The sequence below is a fragment of the Chenopodium album genome, chromosome 9 (genome assembly GCF_948465745.1).
Source record: "Chenopodium album chromosome 9, dcCheAlbu1.1, whole genome shotgun sequence".
NCBI lineage: Eukaryota > Viridiplantae > Streptophyta > Magnoliopsida > Caryophyllales > Amaranthaceae > Chenopodium > Chenopodium album.
The window spans coordinates 66,982,152-66,998,196 of record NC_137842.1 but is presented as its reverse complement, the minus strand read 5'-3'; the positions used below and the strand labels follow the sequence as shown (position 1 = coordinate 66,998,196).

Genomic DNA, 16,045 nt, shown 5'->3' with positions numbered 1-16,045 from the left:
CTTTTGGATCTAGGTAACATGGTTGAAGGTGGAAATGTCTCACTTGTTAAGTGTTAAGTACATTTATAGCATGATTGACGCTAACGACTACAGATAAGACACCAATGGCCCATAGGCCATAGCACACTCACTTGCCTATGCCCCAAATATTGAAATGATAAACAAAATAATGGAACTTGAATATAGGAATAGATACTTTTGCCACAAAAAAATTAAAGGTTTGTTTGGCATCGATGTGGTTTTCTGTTTTTGGGTTTTTTGTTTTTAAATCTCATATGATATATGTCATATAATGAAATAAAATTTTGACAAATTTATTAACATCATGATAATTTTGAAAACTAAGAACAGTAAAGTAAAAATACCTTCTTTTTTTTTTCCATGTTTTTAGATTTTTGTTTTTTAAAAAACAGAAAACCAAAAACAAAAAAAAATATCAAACAAGCCCTAAATTAATGTATTTGTATCAATGTAGGATTTTTTTTCTTTTTTCTTTTTCTTTTTTTTTTTTTGAAAGATGTATCAATGTATGATAAGAGTGAGAAAATATTGGATTTTTTCTAAAAAAAGAAAAATGAGTAAGAAAATATTTAAAATATATATTTTTTTTAAAAAAATTATTATTAATTAGTTATGTTAAGTAATTTCTTAATTCTTAAAAACAATTAGTAAATAGATAATTGTGAAATATGCTTACTGATATTAAGTGTTCATCAATCCTAGTTATCTATGTTAATGTAGTTAGGAAATAATGATGTCACAAGCCGCTATAAGGGATGCGCTTTTTTAGCTAATTACTACAATTTTTTTTTTTTTTGACAGATAATTACTGTGTCTTTGAAGGCTTGAATGACTATATTTGATCACTATAGTCTATTAGTCTATAGTTGATACTTTTGTATAGTGCACTAATTTTCTTTTAAAAATGAATTCAATTTTTGAATAATGTTGTTTGTAATTTTAAGCGGGATTCGATGAGAGACAGGCATTGAGATTTTGGAAGAATGTGAAAAAAGTATATGCTTTTAAAAGATATTAGAACTAATTAAGTGACAAAGATTTATATTAATTGAACTCTCACCATTCTTATCAACTAATTATCTTTTTATGAGGATATTTTGGACGAAAAGAAAGCAATTATCACAAATTTGACGTTTTCCCTCTCATTTTTACACAAATTTAATCAAACAAACAAAGGAATGTTTAAATTTCCACCCTTACAATCAACCAAGTAAACAAAATAAAAGAAAAACAAAAAGGTTGGTTTCCTTCATTTCTTTTTCTTCACTTCACTTCCTTTTTCTAACATAAATAAAATCTTTTGACTATATTACTAATTCAATGAATAAAAGTTTGTACATGCTGTACTCCAAGTTTTAATCAAAACTATAAACGATAAATGATGTACATACTACTTTACAGTTTTACTCCTTTAATATTTTTGATGTTTACTATTTGCAAAAAAAATTTTTTTTTATTTTTTTTTATAATATTATTATAAATAAAAAAAATATGGCAAGCTGCATGTAACAAAAGGATAATCTTTTATTATTATGTGTTACCGAATTACTGACATGGGGCATGTTCTCTTCCAATTCAATTTAATTTTAGTTCAGTTCATCTCCAACCAATTCAGTTCGGTTTAATTCAGTTCCTAATTTCCTTCTCTCATGAATCATTCATTACAACTCTATTCAGTTCAGTTCAGTTCAGCTCTAATCAATTTAGTTCAGATTAGTTTAGTAAATCAGAACAGACCCTTAAAGTGTAAATAATTTGCAGTCGAGTTATATGTTCTCGGATTCAAGTCGGGTTATGTTCAAGTCAATAATTTGCAGGTTACAGTCAGGTCGGGTCATTTTCAAGTCAGGTCATATTCGAGTTCAACTAACTATAAATAGATAATTATCATTTTTATCAAGCTAATTATTTCCTTTGACTATAATATATATGGCAATATACTAGAGAACTATAGTCTATAATTTATATTAGGAACGAAGATAATTATCTCCTTGACTACACATCAAATATATAATATATTTAACTCTTAAGTTTGAGGATGATACTCCTTTCTTTTGCTGGCCTGGACCGACTTGGTCTCCCTAGACAAAATGCTTTGATAAAAAATAATAAGGTGGTCTAAATTGCATTTAAGCTGATTTGAAATCGGGTCAAGAATAATTTAGGTTGAATTTAGGTCGGGTTAATAACAAGTCGTGTTAATTAATTTCGAGTCGAGTTAGTAATATATCGGGTTGAATTTTTGGGTCGGGTAAGTTTTTGGTAAAATTCGGTCGGGTTAATAAAAAGTCGGGTTTAATTTGGGTCAGGTCAATGACAAGTCGGGTTGATTTTGGGTCGGGTTTGTAAAACGTTGGGCTAAATTCGGGTCGGGTTAGGAACGGGTCGGGTTGAATTCAAGTCAGGTTAGTAACAAGTCGGGTTAAATACGAGTTTTGACGAGTTAAAACGGGTTTGGGTCAATTTCGGTTCAAGTCGGGTTCGGTGCAAGTTAATTACTACCTTCGTTAATAGTTATCTACCACTTTAGAATATTTTATACCTCACAAATAATACCCCAAAGTTGCATATAACCATTAAAGGAGGTAGTAAATTGGTCATTGTAAACCGGTAAATCGATGCAAGTTGTAACCCAGTAAATTGGCCGTTTAAAGGCAAATTGGATGGTTCCACCCACCCAATTGGACTCTCGGAGGGTGTTAGGGACCATGATAAACATTTTGGCAATTTTTATTCCGGACAAAAAAAAGTCAAAAATTTCCAAAATTGAAGGCTAATGTCCATGCTTTTTGAGAAGTTTTAGAGGTTTCGGGGCACGTTGTCGAAAAGCCTTGAGATTTTAGGGAATACATCTCGGAGTTATATAATGTTGTTTGGAAACATATATGATCATTATATGTTGTCATAAATGTTCGTGGTAGGTTTGAGTTAATGAAATCAGTGTAAGTTGTACGTAAATTGGTCGTTAAAGGCAAATTGGATGGTTCAACCCACCCAATTGGACTCCCGGAAGGTATTAGTGATCATGGTAAACACTTCGGCAATTTTTATTTATGGGCGAAAAAAAAGTTGAAAAATTCCAAAATCGAAGTCTAATATCCACGTTTTAAAAGAAATTTTAGAGGTTTCGGGGCCCCGGTGTCGAAAAGTTTTGTAATTTTGTGGAATACATTTCGGGGTCATATAATGTCATTTGGAACCATATATGATCATTATTTGTTGTCATAAATGTTCGTTGTATGCTTAAGTTAATGAAATCGGTGCAAGTTGTAAACCGGTAAATTGGTCGTTTAAAGGCAAATTGGATAGTTCCACCCACCCAATTGGACTCCCGGAGGATATTAGGAAACATGGTAAACATTTCGGCAATTTTTATTTCCGTGCGAAAAAAAGTTGAAAAATTCAAAAATTGAAGGCTAATATCCATGCTTTTTGAGAAATTTTGGAGTCTTCGGGGCCCGGTGTCTAAAAGTCTTGAAATTTTAAGGAGTTCATATTGGGGTCATATAATGTCATTTGGAACCATATATGATCATTATTTATTGTCATAAATGTTCGTGATAGGCTTAATTTAATGAAATCGATGCAAGTTGTAAATAGTAAATTGGTCGTTTAATGACAAATTGGATGGTTCCACCCATCTAATTGGACTCCCGGAGGATATTAGGGACAATGGTATACATTTTGGCAAATTTTTATTACCAGGCGAAAAAAAATCAAAAAATTCCAAAATTAAAGGCTGATATCCAAGCCTTTCGAGAAATTTCAAATATTTCGAGGTTCGATGTCGAAAAAAAACTAAGATTTTAAGGGATACATCTCGGGGTCATATAATGTTGTTTGGAACCATAAATGATCAATATATGTAATCATAAATGTTCGTCGTAGGCTTGAGTTGATGAAATCGGCGCTAGTTGTAAACCGGTAAATTGGTCGTTTAAAGGAAAATTGGATGGTTCCTGATGCGTCTATTTTATATAGTATTTTACCCCCGTCCCTTGGTCGTAATTAGTAGTGTTTTTTGCTCTTTAGAGCCACTTTTATTACTAATTGATGTTTTCTAGTGTTTTCGTAGATTTGGTTGACTTTTGCAGTGAATCACACTTTTGGAGTTCTTTCCCGAGTTATTTTGGAGAAATCACGAGCATTGGAGAAACACGACCAGATTTTATAGCCCAGGGCCGGTTAGAGCCATCGAACCGGTGATTAAGGGCTCGGTATAGGTGATACCGGGGCATTTGGACAGAGTATTCAAGACCGGAAGAGGAAACCCAGATTGGCCCGAAGAATTGGAGCCCAATCGTAGTCCAAATAGTGGCCCAAGTGAGCCGCCCGGCCAAAGAGGCTGGCGCCCGGAGGCGCGCCCAATCGGGTGCGTGTTTTTGTTAGGAGACGATTAGCGTCGTTTTAGTTTGTTTTAGTTTAGGATTTGTACGGAGTATAAATACTCCTCCGTAATACGATTTTACTCTCTCTCACTCTTTCACTCTTTCTTTACCCTCTTAATTGTTTTCTTAGATTCTCTCCCTCTTAAACCTTTGTTCTTAATCCATTCTTAATTCCAGATTTGTTTGGTAACGATTTCTCTTCTCTTAATCTTAGTTGTTTATTTTATTCCTTTAATCATGTCTTGCTTTATCGCTTTGATTAGTTTAATATCTATTATGTGTGAGTAGTTTTCTTTCTAGGGTTTATGGGGATCCATAAATAATATGAAGGATTAATTTATTGTTGTTGATTGTCAATGCTAGATTAATTTCCTATTGATTGATTTAATGCTCTGTGACTAGATTAGGCCTGATCTTTTATGCACGAGTTTGACAATATTGATTCGAGATTCGACAGATGAGAATTGATGTTTAGGTCTAGTTTCAATAGGCAGGTTAATTTATAAATGGTTAGGTCGAGATTCGAAAGATGAGATTTAATACCGATAAATTAATTGTGTGATTATAATACGTAGCGAAAGCCCTTTATAATCTGATTAATATATGCATTGATGAATGATTATTATATTTTACCCTGAAATATTATTTATTGGTAACTTGTGCCTTAGATCTTTTTATATATTATTTTCTCCCTATTCTTGATCTCCATAGTTTAGTTTATTATTCAAATTCACATATTGGTTACTTAGATAATTTAGATTATAATAATTAATTAGGAATAGAAAGACTTGTTTCCCTGTGGAGTTCAACCCTACTTCCCTATCTACTTTAGTTAGAGGACCTAGGTAATTATTTTTTATTAGGGGATACGACTTTACCCTGTCAGTTCCACCCAGGCAATTGGACTCCCGGAGGGTATTAGGTACCATGGTAAACATTTCGGCAATTTTTATTTTCAGGCGCAAAAAAGTAAAAAAAAAATCCAAAATTAAAGGCTAATATCCACGTTTTTTGAGACATTTTGGAGGTTTCAGGGCCCGATGTCTAAAAACCTTGAATATTTAGGAGATACATCTTGGGGTTATATAATGTCGTTTGGAACTATACTTGATCATTATATGTTTCCATAAATGTTCGTGGTAGGTTTGATTTAATGAAATCGGTGTAGGTTGTAAACCGGTAAATTGGTCGTTTAAAGACGAATTGGATGGTTCCAACCACCCAATTTGACTCCCGGAGGATATTAAGGACCAGGGTAAAAATTTCGGTAATTTTTATTTTCGGGCGAAAAAAAATTCAAAATTTTCCAAAATTGAAAATTAATATCCACGTTTTTTAGACATTTCGAAGATTTCGAGTACTGATGTCGAAAAGCAATGAGATTTTAGGAGATATATATCGGGGTCATTTAATGCCGTTTAGAACCATATATGATCATTATATGCTGTCATAAATGTTCCTGGTAGGCTTGAATTAATGGAGTCGCGGTGCAAGTTATAAACCGGTAAATTGGTCGTTTAAAGACAAATTTGATGGTTACACCCATCTTATTGGATTCCCGGTGGACATGGTAAACATTTCGGCAATTTTTATTTACGGGCGAAAAAAAAAAGTCAAAAAATTCCAAAATTGAAGGCTAAGATCAAGCTTTTTGAGAAATTTTGGAGATTTCTACTTTTCTAGGCTCGGTGTCGAAAAGTCTTGAAAATTTAAGAAATACATCTCGGAGTCATATAATGCTGTTTGGAATCATATATAATCATTATATGTTGTCATAAATGTTCGTGGTAGGCTTGAATTAATGTAATCGGTGCAAGGTGTAAAATAGTAAATTAGCCTTTTAAAGGCAAATTGGATGGTTCCACCCACCCAATTGGATTCCCGAATGGTATAAGATACCATAATAAACATTTCGACAATTTTTATTTCCGGGCAAAAAAAAGTCAAAAAATTGAAGGCCAATATCCACCTTTTTGAGAAATTTTAAAGTCCTCGGGGCCCGGTGTCCAAAAGTCTTGAAATTCTAGGTATATATTTTGAGGTCATATAATGTCGTTTGGAACCATATGTGATCATCATATTTTCATAAATGTTCGTGGTAGGTTTGAGTTAATGAAATCGGTGCAAGTTGTAAACCGGTAAATTGGTCGTTTAAAGGGGAAAATTGGATGGTTCCACCCACCCAATTGGACTCCCGGAGGGTATTAGGAACCATGGTAAACATTTCGTCAATTTTTATTTCCGGGTGAAAAAAAGTCAAAAAAAAGTTCCAAAATTGAAATAACTACGCTTTTTGAGAAATTTCGAAGGTTTCAGGGCCCGGTGTCGACAAGAAATGAGATTTTAGGGGATACATCTCAGGGTCATATAATTCCGTTTGAAACCATAAATGATCATTATATGTTGTCATAAATGTTCGTGGTAGGCTTGAGTTAATGAAATCAGTGCAAGTTGTAAACCGGTAAATTGGTCGTTTAAAGGCAAATTGGATGGTTTCACCCACCCAATTGGACTCCCGGAGGGTATTAGAGACCATGCTAAACATTTCGGCAATTTTTATTTCCGGGCGAAAAAAAATATCAAAAAATTCCAAAATCGAAGGCTAATATCCACGCATTTTGAGAAATTTTGGAGGTTTAGGAGCCCGGTGTCGAAAATGTTTGATATCTTAGGGGATACATCTCGGGGTCATATATTGTCGTTTGGAACCATATATTGTCATTATATGTTGTCATAAATGTTCGTGATAGGCTTGAATTAATGAAGTCGATGCAAGTTTTAAATCAGTAAATTGGATGTTTAAAGACAAATTGGATGGTTCCACCCACCCAATTGGACTCCTAGAGGATATTAGGGACCATGGTAAACATTTCAACAATTTTTATTTTTGGGCGAAAAAAAAATTCAAAATTGAAGGCTAATATCCACGCTTTTTGAGTAATTTTGGAGGTTTCATCGGGGCCCGGTATCGAAAAGTATTGAAATTCTAGGGGATATATCTCGGGGTCATATAATGTCGTTTGGAACCATATATGGTCATTATTTGTTGTCATAAATGTTTGTGGTAGACTTGAGTTAATTAAATCGGTGCAAGTTGCAAACCGGTAAATTGTTCGTTTAAAGGCAAATTGGATTGTTCCACCCACCCAATTGGACTTCTGGAGGGTATTAGAAACCATGGTTAACATTTTGACAATTTTTATTTTCGGGTAAAAAAAGTCAATAATTCCAAAATTGAAGGCTAATATCCATGCTCTTTATGAAGTTCTGGAGGTTTCAAGGCCCGTTGTCAAAAAGCCTTGAGATTATAGATGATACATCTCGGGGTAATATAATGTCGTTTGGAACCATATATGATCATTATATGTTGTCGTAAATGTTCGTAGTAGGATTGAGTTATTTAAATTAGTGCAAGTTGTAAACCGGTAAATCGGCCGTTTAAATGCAGATAGGATGGTTCCACCCATCCAATTGGACTCTCGGAGGGTATTAGGGACTATGGTAAACATTTCGAAAATTTTTATTTCCGGACGAAAAAAAAGTTAAAAAATTCCAAAATTGAAGGCTAATATCCACGTTTTTTGAAAAAATTTGGACGTTTCAGAGCCCGGGGTCGAAAAGCCTTTAGTTTTTATGGGATACATCTCGTGTTCATATAATGCCGTTTGGAACCATATATGATCATTATATGTTGTCATAAATGTTTGTGCTAGGCTTGAGTTGATGAAATCGACACTAGTTGTAAAATGGCCGTTTAAAGGCAAATTGGATGGTTCCGCTCCCCAATTGGACTCCCAGAGTATATTAGAGACCATGGTAAACATTTTGGCAATTTTTATTTACGGGAGAAAAAAAAAAGTCAAAATATTCCTAAATTAAATTCTATATCCATGCTTTTTGAGAATTTTTAGAGTATTTGGGGCCCGACGTCGAAAAGTATTGAAATTCTAAGGAATACATCTCGGTCGGGTAATTTTCAAGTCAGGTTATTCGGGTTCAACTAATTATAAATAGATAATTATCATTTTTATCAAGCTAATTATTTCCTTTGACTATAATATATATGGCAATATACTAGGAAACTATAGTCTATAATTTAGGAAGATAATTATCTCATTTTACCATACAACAAATATATAATATATTTAACTCTTAAATTTGAGGATGATGCTCCTTTGTTTTGTTGGCCTGGATCGACTTGGTCTTCCTAGACAAAATGCTTTGATCAACAATAATTAGGTCGTCTAAATTGCATTTAAGGTGATTTGAAATCGGGTTAGGAACAATTTGGGTTGAATTTAGGTCGGGTCAATAACAAGTCGTGTTGATTTCGTGTCCGGTTAGTAACAGATCGGGTTGAATTTTTTGGTCGGGTAAGTAATAGTTCTGGTAAAATTCGGGTCGGGTCAATAACAAGTCGGGTTGAATTTGGATCGGGTTAATAACAAGTCGGGTTGATTTCAGGTCGGGTTTGTAACGGGTTGGGTTAAATTTAGCTCGGGTTAGGAACGAGCCGGGTTGAATTCAGGTCAAGTTAGTAGCAAGTCGGGTTAAATTTGGGTTTTGACGGGTTAAAACGGGTTTGGGTCAATTTCGGTTCTAGTCGGGTTCGGTTTAGGTCAATAATTTACGGGTTACATTCGGGTCGGGTCATCTCCAAGTCAGTTCATATCATGTTCGAGTCCGGGTCTCACATACTCGGGTCTAGGGTTAGTTTCAGGTCGAGTCAGGTCGGGTTTGGGTCCCCATTTTTTCGGGTTCAGATGGTTTGTTTAATAATCGAATTTGAGTCGATATTTCAGATCGGGTCAACTTTTGACGGCTCTAGTAATAATTGCTGATTTTCATATCTACTTGTAAAAAGAAATAAAAATTGATTTTATCTTATTTTAAGCTATCATCTACTCATTTAGTAATAGTAGTGGTATATCTTTCTTTCTTATTTGTAAAGTTTCAAACTACGGCCATAGTACATGTGGTACAAGGTACAACCTCATTAAAATAGAAAATAAAAAACTTAATGATTAGTCATTAACCAAATCATGATTTGTTTCTAATTTTTTGTTTGTTGAATTGTACTTTGTAGCATCCCTACCTTTTTCAATACAAGATTACAAGCTATCATATTTTATCGAACAAGTTTTGGCCTAGTAGTAAGAGTTTGGCTCTATATTATAATTTGAAATTCATAGGAACAAATTTCATCAAGGTTTTTTTGGTGGTTTAGATTTCCTTATCTTTAATTTTTTTTTCCCCCTTACATTCATCCTAGTCTATCTAACCTATAAAGATATATAGACTTGATTGTGTTTGTGAGAGGTGCTATTTTATTTAATATTATCCATGATCATTCACCTTAACTTTTTTTTTTTTTTTTTTTTTTTTTTTGAGGGATCTTAACTTAGAAATAAATAATATGAATCAATACAAGTATTTTTCTGTCGAGGTTAAACTCACATTTTCCCAAATTTTTGGTACACCTTAATAGCCATTTGAGCTAATAGCAGTGCAGTCCTTACCTTATTTTTAATTATTTTGAGTTTATTTATTTATTTATTTAAAAAAATGTTAAGGCAAATAAAAGTCCATATATATAAAGTAAGTTACTTGAAAGACTAAACTTTTAATTTAGACCGGATAATAATTAAATTTGAATAAGTTTAGTCCTGACTATTACTTTAAAAGCTTTACAAATCCAATTCAAAAGTGGACATAAAAAATTATTTGAAAATATAAAGTTCAATAATCCACAATTTCAATGAGCTTAGATGAATATAGGATCAGAAAACCAATAAACTTAGATAAATTAACATAAGTTCAGATAAGTGAAGGTCATGTAAAGTGATTACGGAGTATAATACACCCTAAGATCTTGACATTACAAATAATGAAAATTTAAGGTGTAGGTGGCTGTACCTTGTTTGGTACAGCGAGTGGCGGATCTTGGCCGAATATTAGAGGGGCCGGAATTTAAAAAGTTTACCTCTTGCTCAAAACTAATCTTTGCACCCCAATATTTTATAAGTAAATATATGTTATTTAAATACATTAACTAATTAATTACAATAATTTATGTGGGGCCTGACCCCTAATGGCCTCGGCGGAAGGTCCCCCTCTGGGTACAGCCAAAAAATGCAAAAAGAACATGTAACTATTTTGTAAAGAATATACAGTATTTTTGTAAAGAAAATATAGTTATTTTGTAATGAACGTCCAATTTTATATATTTTTTTCACATTCAAAAAAAATCTGTAACATTAATAAATAAATAAACATGATAATATTATGTAATAAACATTATGTATATGTAAATATAACCATAATTTGAAGACAAAATTCAATAAACATTTCACAATAAGCAATGAACATTATGTCGCAAATACATTACACTAACAATCAAACAACATAAACATATGTTCTGTTCATTTTTTTTTTTTAATTTTTTTTTTTTATGCAAATATGTTCTTTTCACTCTAAGTATATATTCATTATATTTTTATAGTATGTTATTTTCACTCTAGGTATATGTTCATTACATTTTAATAGTTTGTTCTTTTTACTATACCTATATGTTCATTACTTTTATATATGTATCATATTCTTTCCTACCAAACGACTGTACATTGCACCGTACTGGTGTAAGAACCAACCATTGTACAAATAAACAAAGATAAACGGTTAAGAAACATTAATTAAGTACTCTAAAAGAATTTAGTCAATAAACAAGTGTACCTAACTTTGGATTTTAGAGCCACCTCAGTAGCTCAGTAGTCCTCAGTCTCCTCACTATAGTTTCAACACTTTAAACATAAAACTAAGATAACATACAGAAGAAGTAAATAGCAATCTTTGATCATAAAAAGCAAACCAAAAAATAAAGCTAAAAAAATAATCCAATCCAAAAACAAATAACAATAATAATTTTTATGATAATAATAAAAAATCTTTAAGAGCAAACAAAGCCGTCATGATTCTGACAAATGTTAACAACCTTGCCTCAGCTGTAAGCAAAGGCAAACGTTTTCATTCGTTTGCACCCACATTTATTTTCCTCTTTAATTCTTTCCCACTATAACAAATTTTTAACTTTGCGTAAACTTTACCCCAAATTAGGGTATATTATACGAGTACAATAATACTACTAATAATCCCCCGTCATTTATAGTGTGTATTCTATTTATCTGATTTTTATTTTATGAATTTATGTGAAATTATTAGTTTTTATTAAAACTTATTTTAGTTGTAATTTGTACTTTGTACTTAATTTACTCTTATCAGAATGTATTTTTTCTAAGCTTATCTTATTTGAATTTATTAGACCTAAAAAATATTCGATTCTCCTCTTTAAATACGAAGAAATTTTAATAATGCAAAAATATATAGTACCGAATTATACCAATTTTGTATGCTTTTTCTTCTAAAATATGGCATGTATTGTGCATAAAAACAAAGCTCACATGATTTTCCACTCCCTTTTATTTTAAAGCAATTTCACGGAAATTTCATTGCATGAAACACTCACTCACTCACTCTCACTTAAAAGTCTTTTAAACTCTTAACTTCTTTGAAATTTAAAATTTTTAAAATTATAACCTAAAGGATTATTTTAAGTGCTATCAATCTATCATTGTATCATGTATGTCTTTATCATATAATACCAAATTTCAATATTTGACATGGTCTTTTTGGCGGCCATGATTTTCTAAATTCTATCTATATTTGTCTATTTCTTGACACGTTATAAATTTGTGACGTTTATTTAATATTATTTGTGTAGCTTAATAACTTGGAACAATTTGGAGTTTTAATATTTTGAAAGATGTTTCTTTTAGAAAATATTTTGGTTCAGTTACACAAATTTGAAATAAACATGTCAACATCTATATGCCTCCCTTTGAACAGAAAATTTGGGAATTGCACATGGAAGTTTTGACATAACTTGTAAGCTTATCCTACTAATCCTTTCGGTTAGAATTGTCAATGTAGACGTTACACTTTCTATAAATCATAAAGGTCTATCACCCTGCCTTATGGGCGCGCCTACCTACACATATCGTGCACTCTCTCAACATTGATTTGAACATAGTGAAAGCCTGTTTTAATTTATTAAATTGAGCCGAATTGAACTGATTGGAGATTAACTTAACTGAATATTAAGAACTGAACTGAAAATAAGCCGAAGAGAATAGACTCTGAGTAGGATTCGAATTTGTGACCTCAAAAGTTTAGCCGATAGTCTAAGCCATCATGGGACATATATCTTGGTTGAACCAGTCATCTTAAGGGGAGTGTATTGTATTACACTCTCAACTTGTATTCGTACAAATGTACTAGTGTCTTGATTGTTATAGGACAAATATCTCGTTTAATGAATAATTTTAAAAATTAAAAATAAAAATGAAAATAAAAAATCTAAGTAGATAAATCACATCATACATAATTGAAGAATGACACGTGGGGCATACCGCCCTTAGTGGGCACTCAAAGTCATAAATTAGCATGAGCACAATAATGTTGCACCACCACCACTAAATTTATTTCAAACTTCTACAAGGACTACACTATAATTTACTCCACTTCTTATAACATAAAGTTTTAATTTTTGAAGTGACCAAATTCCTAAAGGCGCCTAAAATTACAAGTGAAAACATATCAATAAAACAATTCTAAAATGTTAAAATATAAAGTCTAAATAAAAGTATTTCATATATAAATATATATATATAATAGGAGTAATACAAATACTCCACATAAAAAGTTAGGTAAAAAAAAATTCAACCTCACTATAAATCAAATTAAACCTAAGAAACTAAAATTAAATATAGAAGTAAAACTAGTTTAATTGAAACTACAACAAATTTGATCAAACTAAGCAAAAATATTACTACTAAAAAAAATAAAGACTAGAAATACTAAAATTTTAACTGCCCCCCTAAAATCTGTTACAACTAACCTGCCTACCAAGCCAACCACCTCCAAAATTGTACAAATTAAACCGGGTTAAATATATAAACCAATGATCCCGAACCCGGTTCATTATAATTCTCACTCTAACTACTCAAAATCGTCTGAGCTAAACCGGTGATTGACTCGGTGGTTTCCTTTTTCTTCCTCATCTCTAACACCTTACGGTGGCTATTGGAATGAACCTCGCTCGAAAAAGTCGGGCTACAAGCCGGTCTATACTCCGGGAACAGTCGCCCCGACTTGAACCTAACTCCACAAGCATTACACAATGTTTTCGGACCGTTTGGACCGGCCCTCCATTGGGGGGTTTTCGTAACTTGACAATGGCTACACCTTCTCTGAACCGGAGGATTTTCTCCGGCCGGTGAATTCACCATCGGTTTTTTCTTCGGTTTTTTCATGGGTGGCTTTCCGAAGTTGAAAAGCACACCCATGTCCTGAACCGGTGGTGGAAAAAACAGTGTTGAAACCGGTGATGATGTCGGTGAAGACGACGATGATGAATCGGTTTTTGGGGGTGAATTAAATACCCAACTCCGGTTCCCGGTTGACCTCGACCGTTTGCTCCTCGGCTTCACCGGAACCGCTGATGGGTTGGGGATGCACGAAATTCTATAAAACACCGGTTTGTTCACCGGTTCGACCCCGTTCATGAAATTGAACCCGGTTTTGGTTTTTTGCGCATCTAAAATTGGATTCGGACATGCAAGTGTTGGCTCAGGGACAGAATCGTCCATCAAATGTGACCATAATTCAAGCTCTTGCACATCATCCACCTATACACAAATTTCAATCATAATTAACACAAAATTTTAATAATAATTAAAAAAACACAAATTAAATTACAAAAATTATAACTTTAAATTTCAATTTTACCCCCTAAAAAATAAATCATGTAATTCCAATTTCACCCAAAAAGAATATAACTTGTAATTCCAATTTCACCCCCCAAAAAAAAAAAAAAAAAAACTTGTAATTCAAATTTCACCCAAAAAAAAAAAAATTAGAAAGTAAATTTCAATTTTACCCCCGAAAATAATTTTTAGACATAAATAAATTTTAGGACAAGGAAAATAATAGAGGGGTGAAATGACGAAAGTACCCTTACCGGAATAGCAAGGTCCGGTGAAAAATTGGTTGAATTATCGTTGGAATCATCAACAGGGTCATGGGAGGAGAGAGAAAAAGAGGAAGAGTCTTTTTCTTCTTCCTCCTCCAAAAGCGACGACCCATCAATATTTTCTTCGTTTGGAAGGTCAAAAAATTCGTCAATTGAAAAATCGTCGCTTGGTAAACCTGCGACGCACCAAATATCGTCGAAAATACTTTGTTGGTTGCTCGTTTTCATGGCTAATTCCGACGAGAAGCTCGATTTTAGCGCTCTGGCTTCCATGCACTCCATTTTTATACCACAAAATTTTTTTGTAATTATACCCCTGAAAAATTAAACAAAAACCCACAAAATTAAACATAAAAATTAAACGTTTTTGTTGTCAATTCATTAATTAATTTAAATTATGACCCAAATTAAAGGGCGTTTCGTAAAATTAAATGTTCCCCAACATGTACATATTCAAAGAATAACAACATATATAATTAATTAATTAACTGAATTTATTTATATACCTTGTGAATGAATGAATGAGAATGAAAATTGTGGGTTGGAAGAAAGAAGAAGAGAGTCAGAAATAATTTTAGAGAGAAAGAAGAGAGAGAAAAAGAAGGTGGGTAGGAGTTGGGGAAAAAAGAAGAGGAGAAAGAACACTAAAAGAAAGGCTAATTCAAGGGCGGGATAGGTGGGTGAGTTAATGGTTTATCTTCAAAATTTTACAACTTTTTTTTTTTCTCTCTCTAACTTTTTATATAATCTTTTTTGGGGTTTTTTGATTTTTGAATTTTGGATTTCGTTCATAAAATTAATAATTTTGTTAATTTTATTTTAAATAAAATTGTTAGGTGTGTGTAGGGAAATTTCTATCTATATTGACATTTTACCAATAGTGTTTGACATTTTATTGATTTTTATTGCCTTATTTATGGGATGAGGTTGTCATGAAATTTGTATCTTACCTGATTTTACCTAAGCGTGTGGTTTTATATGACATGTAATAATAGTATAGGTAAAATTAAAGAAGATTCTATAGAATCAAAGTTATTAATTTTGTATATTGGATAAGATATTGTTAATAAAATTTAATAGGAAATAAGTATATGTTGCCCATAAGGTATGAAAAATAAAATATTAAAACAACAATTCTTAATTGCATCGCTTAACATATATTTTTCGTAATAAATTCTAAATTAACATGTGCAATTAAAATTACTACTCCGTATGTAATAACCATGAATATAATAACCTTTTCCGATTTTAGAGGTTAAGAATGAGGCTAGAAATGTAATTTCATGCAAAGATCAACAAGGGAATTTCATTGACCAATGTATAGTGGGTAATTAAATTCAAATGTTTTACATGAAATTCTATTTTCCAAATAATTTCAAATCCTAATTTCATCCAAATAAACTCGTATATTTTCTAAATTTCTAATTAATTATCATATTTGAAATATTACAGATTCTAAAGCTTGTGTAATAAAATAAAACATATTCATGAGAAATCTTGCGACTAGTCAAGATTTTTATTTCCTGTAATTTTATAATTTTTTTTTTTT

At 32.2% G+C, this 16,045-nt stretch overlaps 1 protein-coding gene across 1 annotated transcript; it reads right to left on the bottom strand.

Moving 5' to 3' along the window:
* Positions 1-13,098: 13,098 nt before the first annotated feature.
* Positions 13,099-15,237, bottom strand: LOC145558889 (GATA transcription factor 7-like). The gene is made up of 3 exons (XM_081620250.1): positions 15,003-15,237; positions 14,485-14,812; positions 13,099-14,152 (listed from the first exon to the last, which is right to left on the bottom strand). The coding sequence occupies exons 2-3, from the start codon at positions 14,776-14,778 to the stop codon at positions 13,460-13,462; spliced, it is 987 nt and encodes a 328-aa protein (XP_081476376.1). The 5' UTR covers positions 14,779-14,812; positions 15,003-15,237; the 3' UTR covers positions 13,099-13,459.
* Positions 15,238-16,045: the final 808 nt, after the last annotated feature.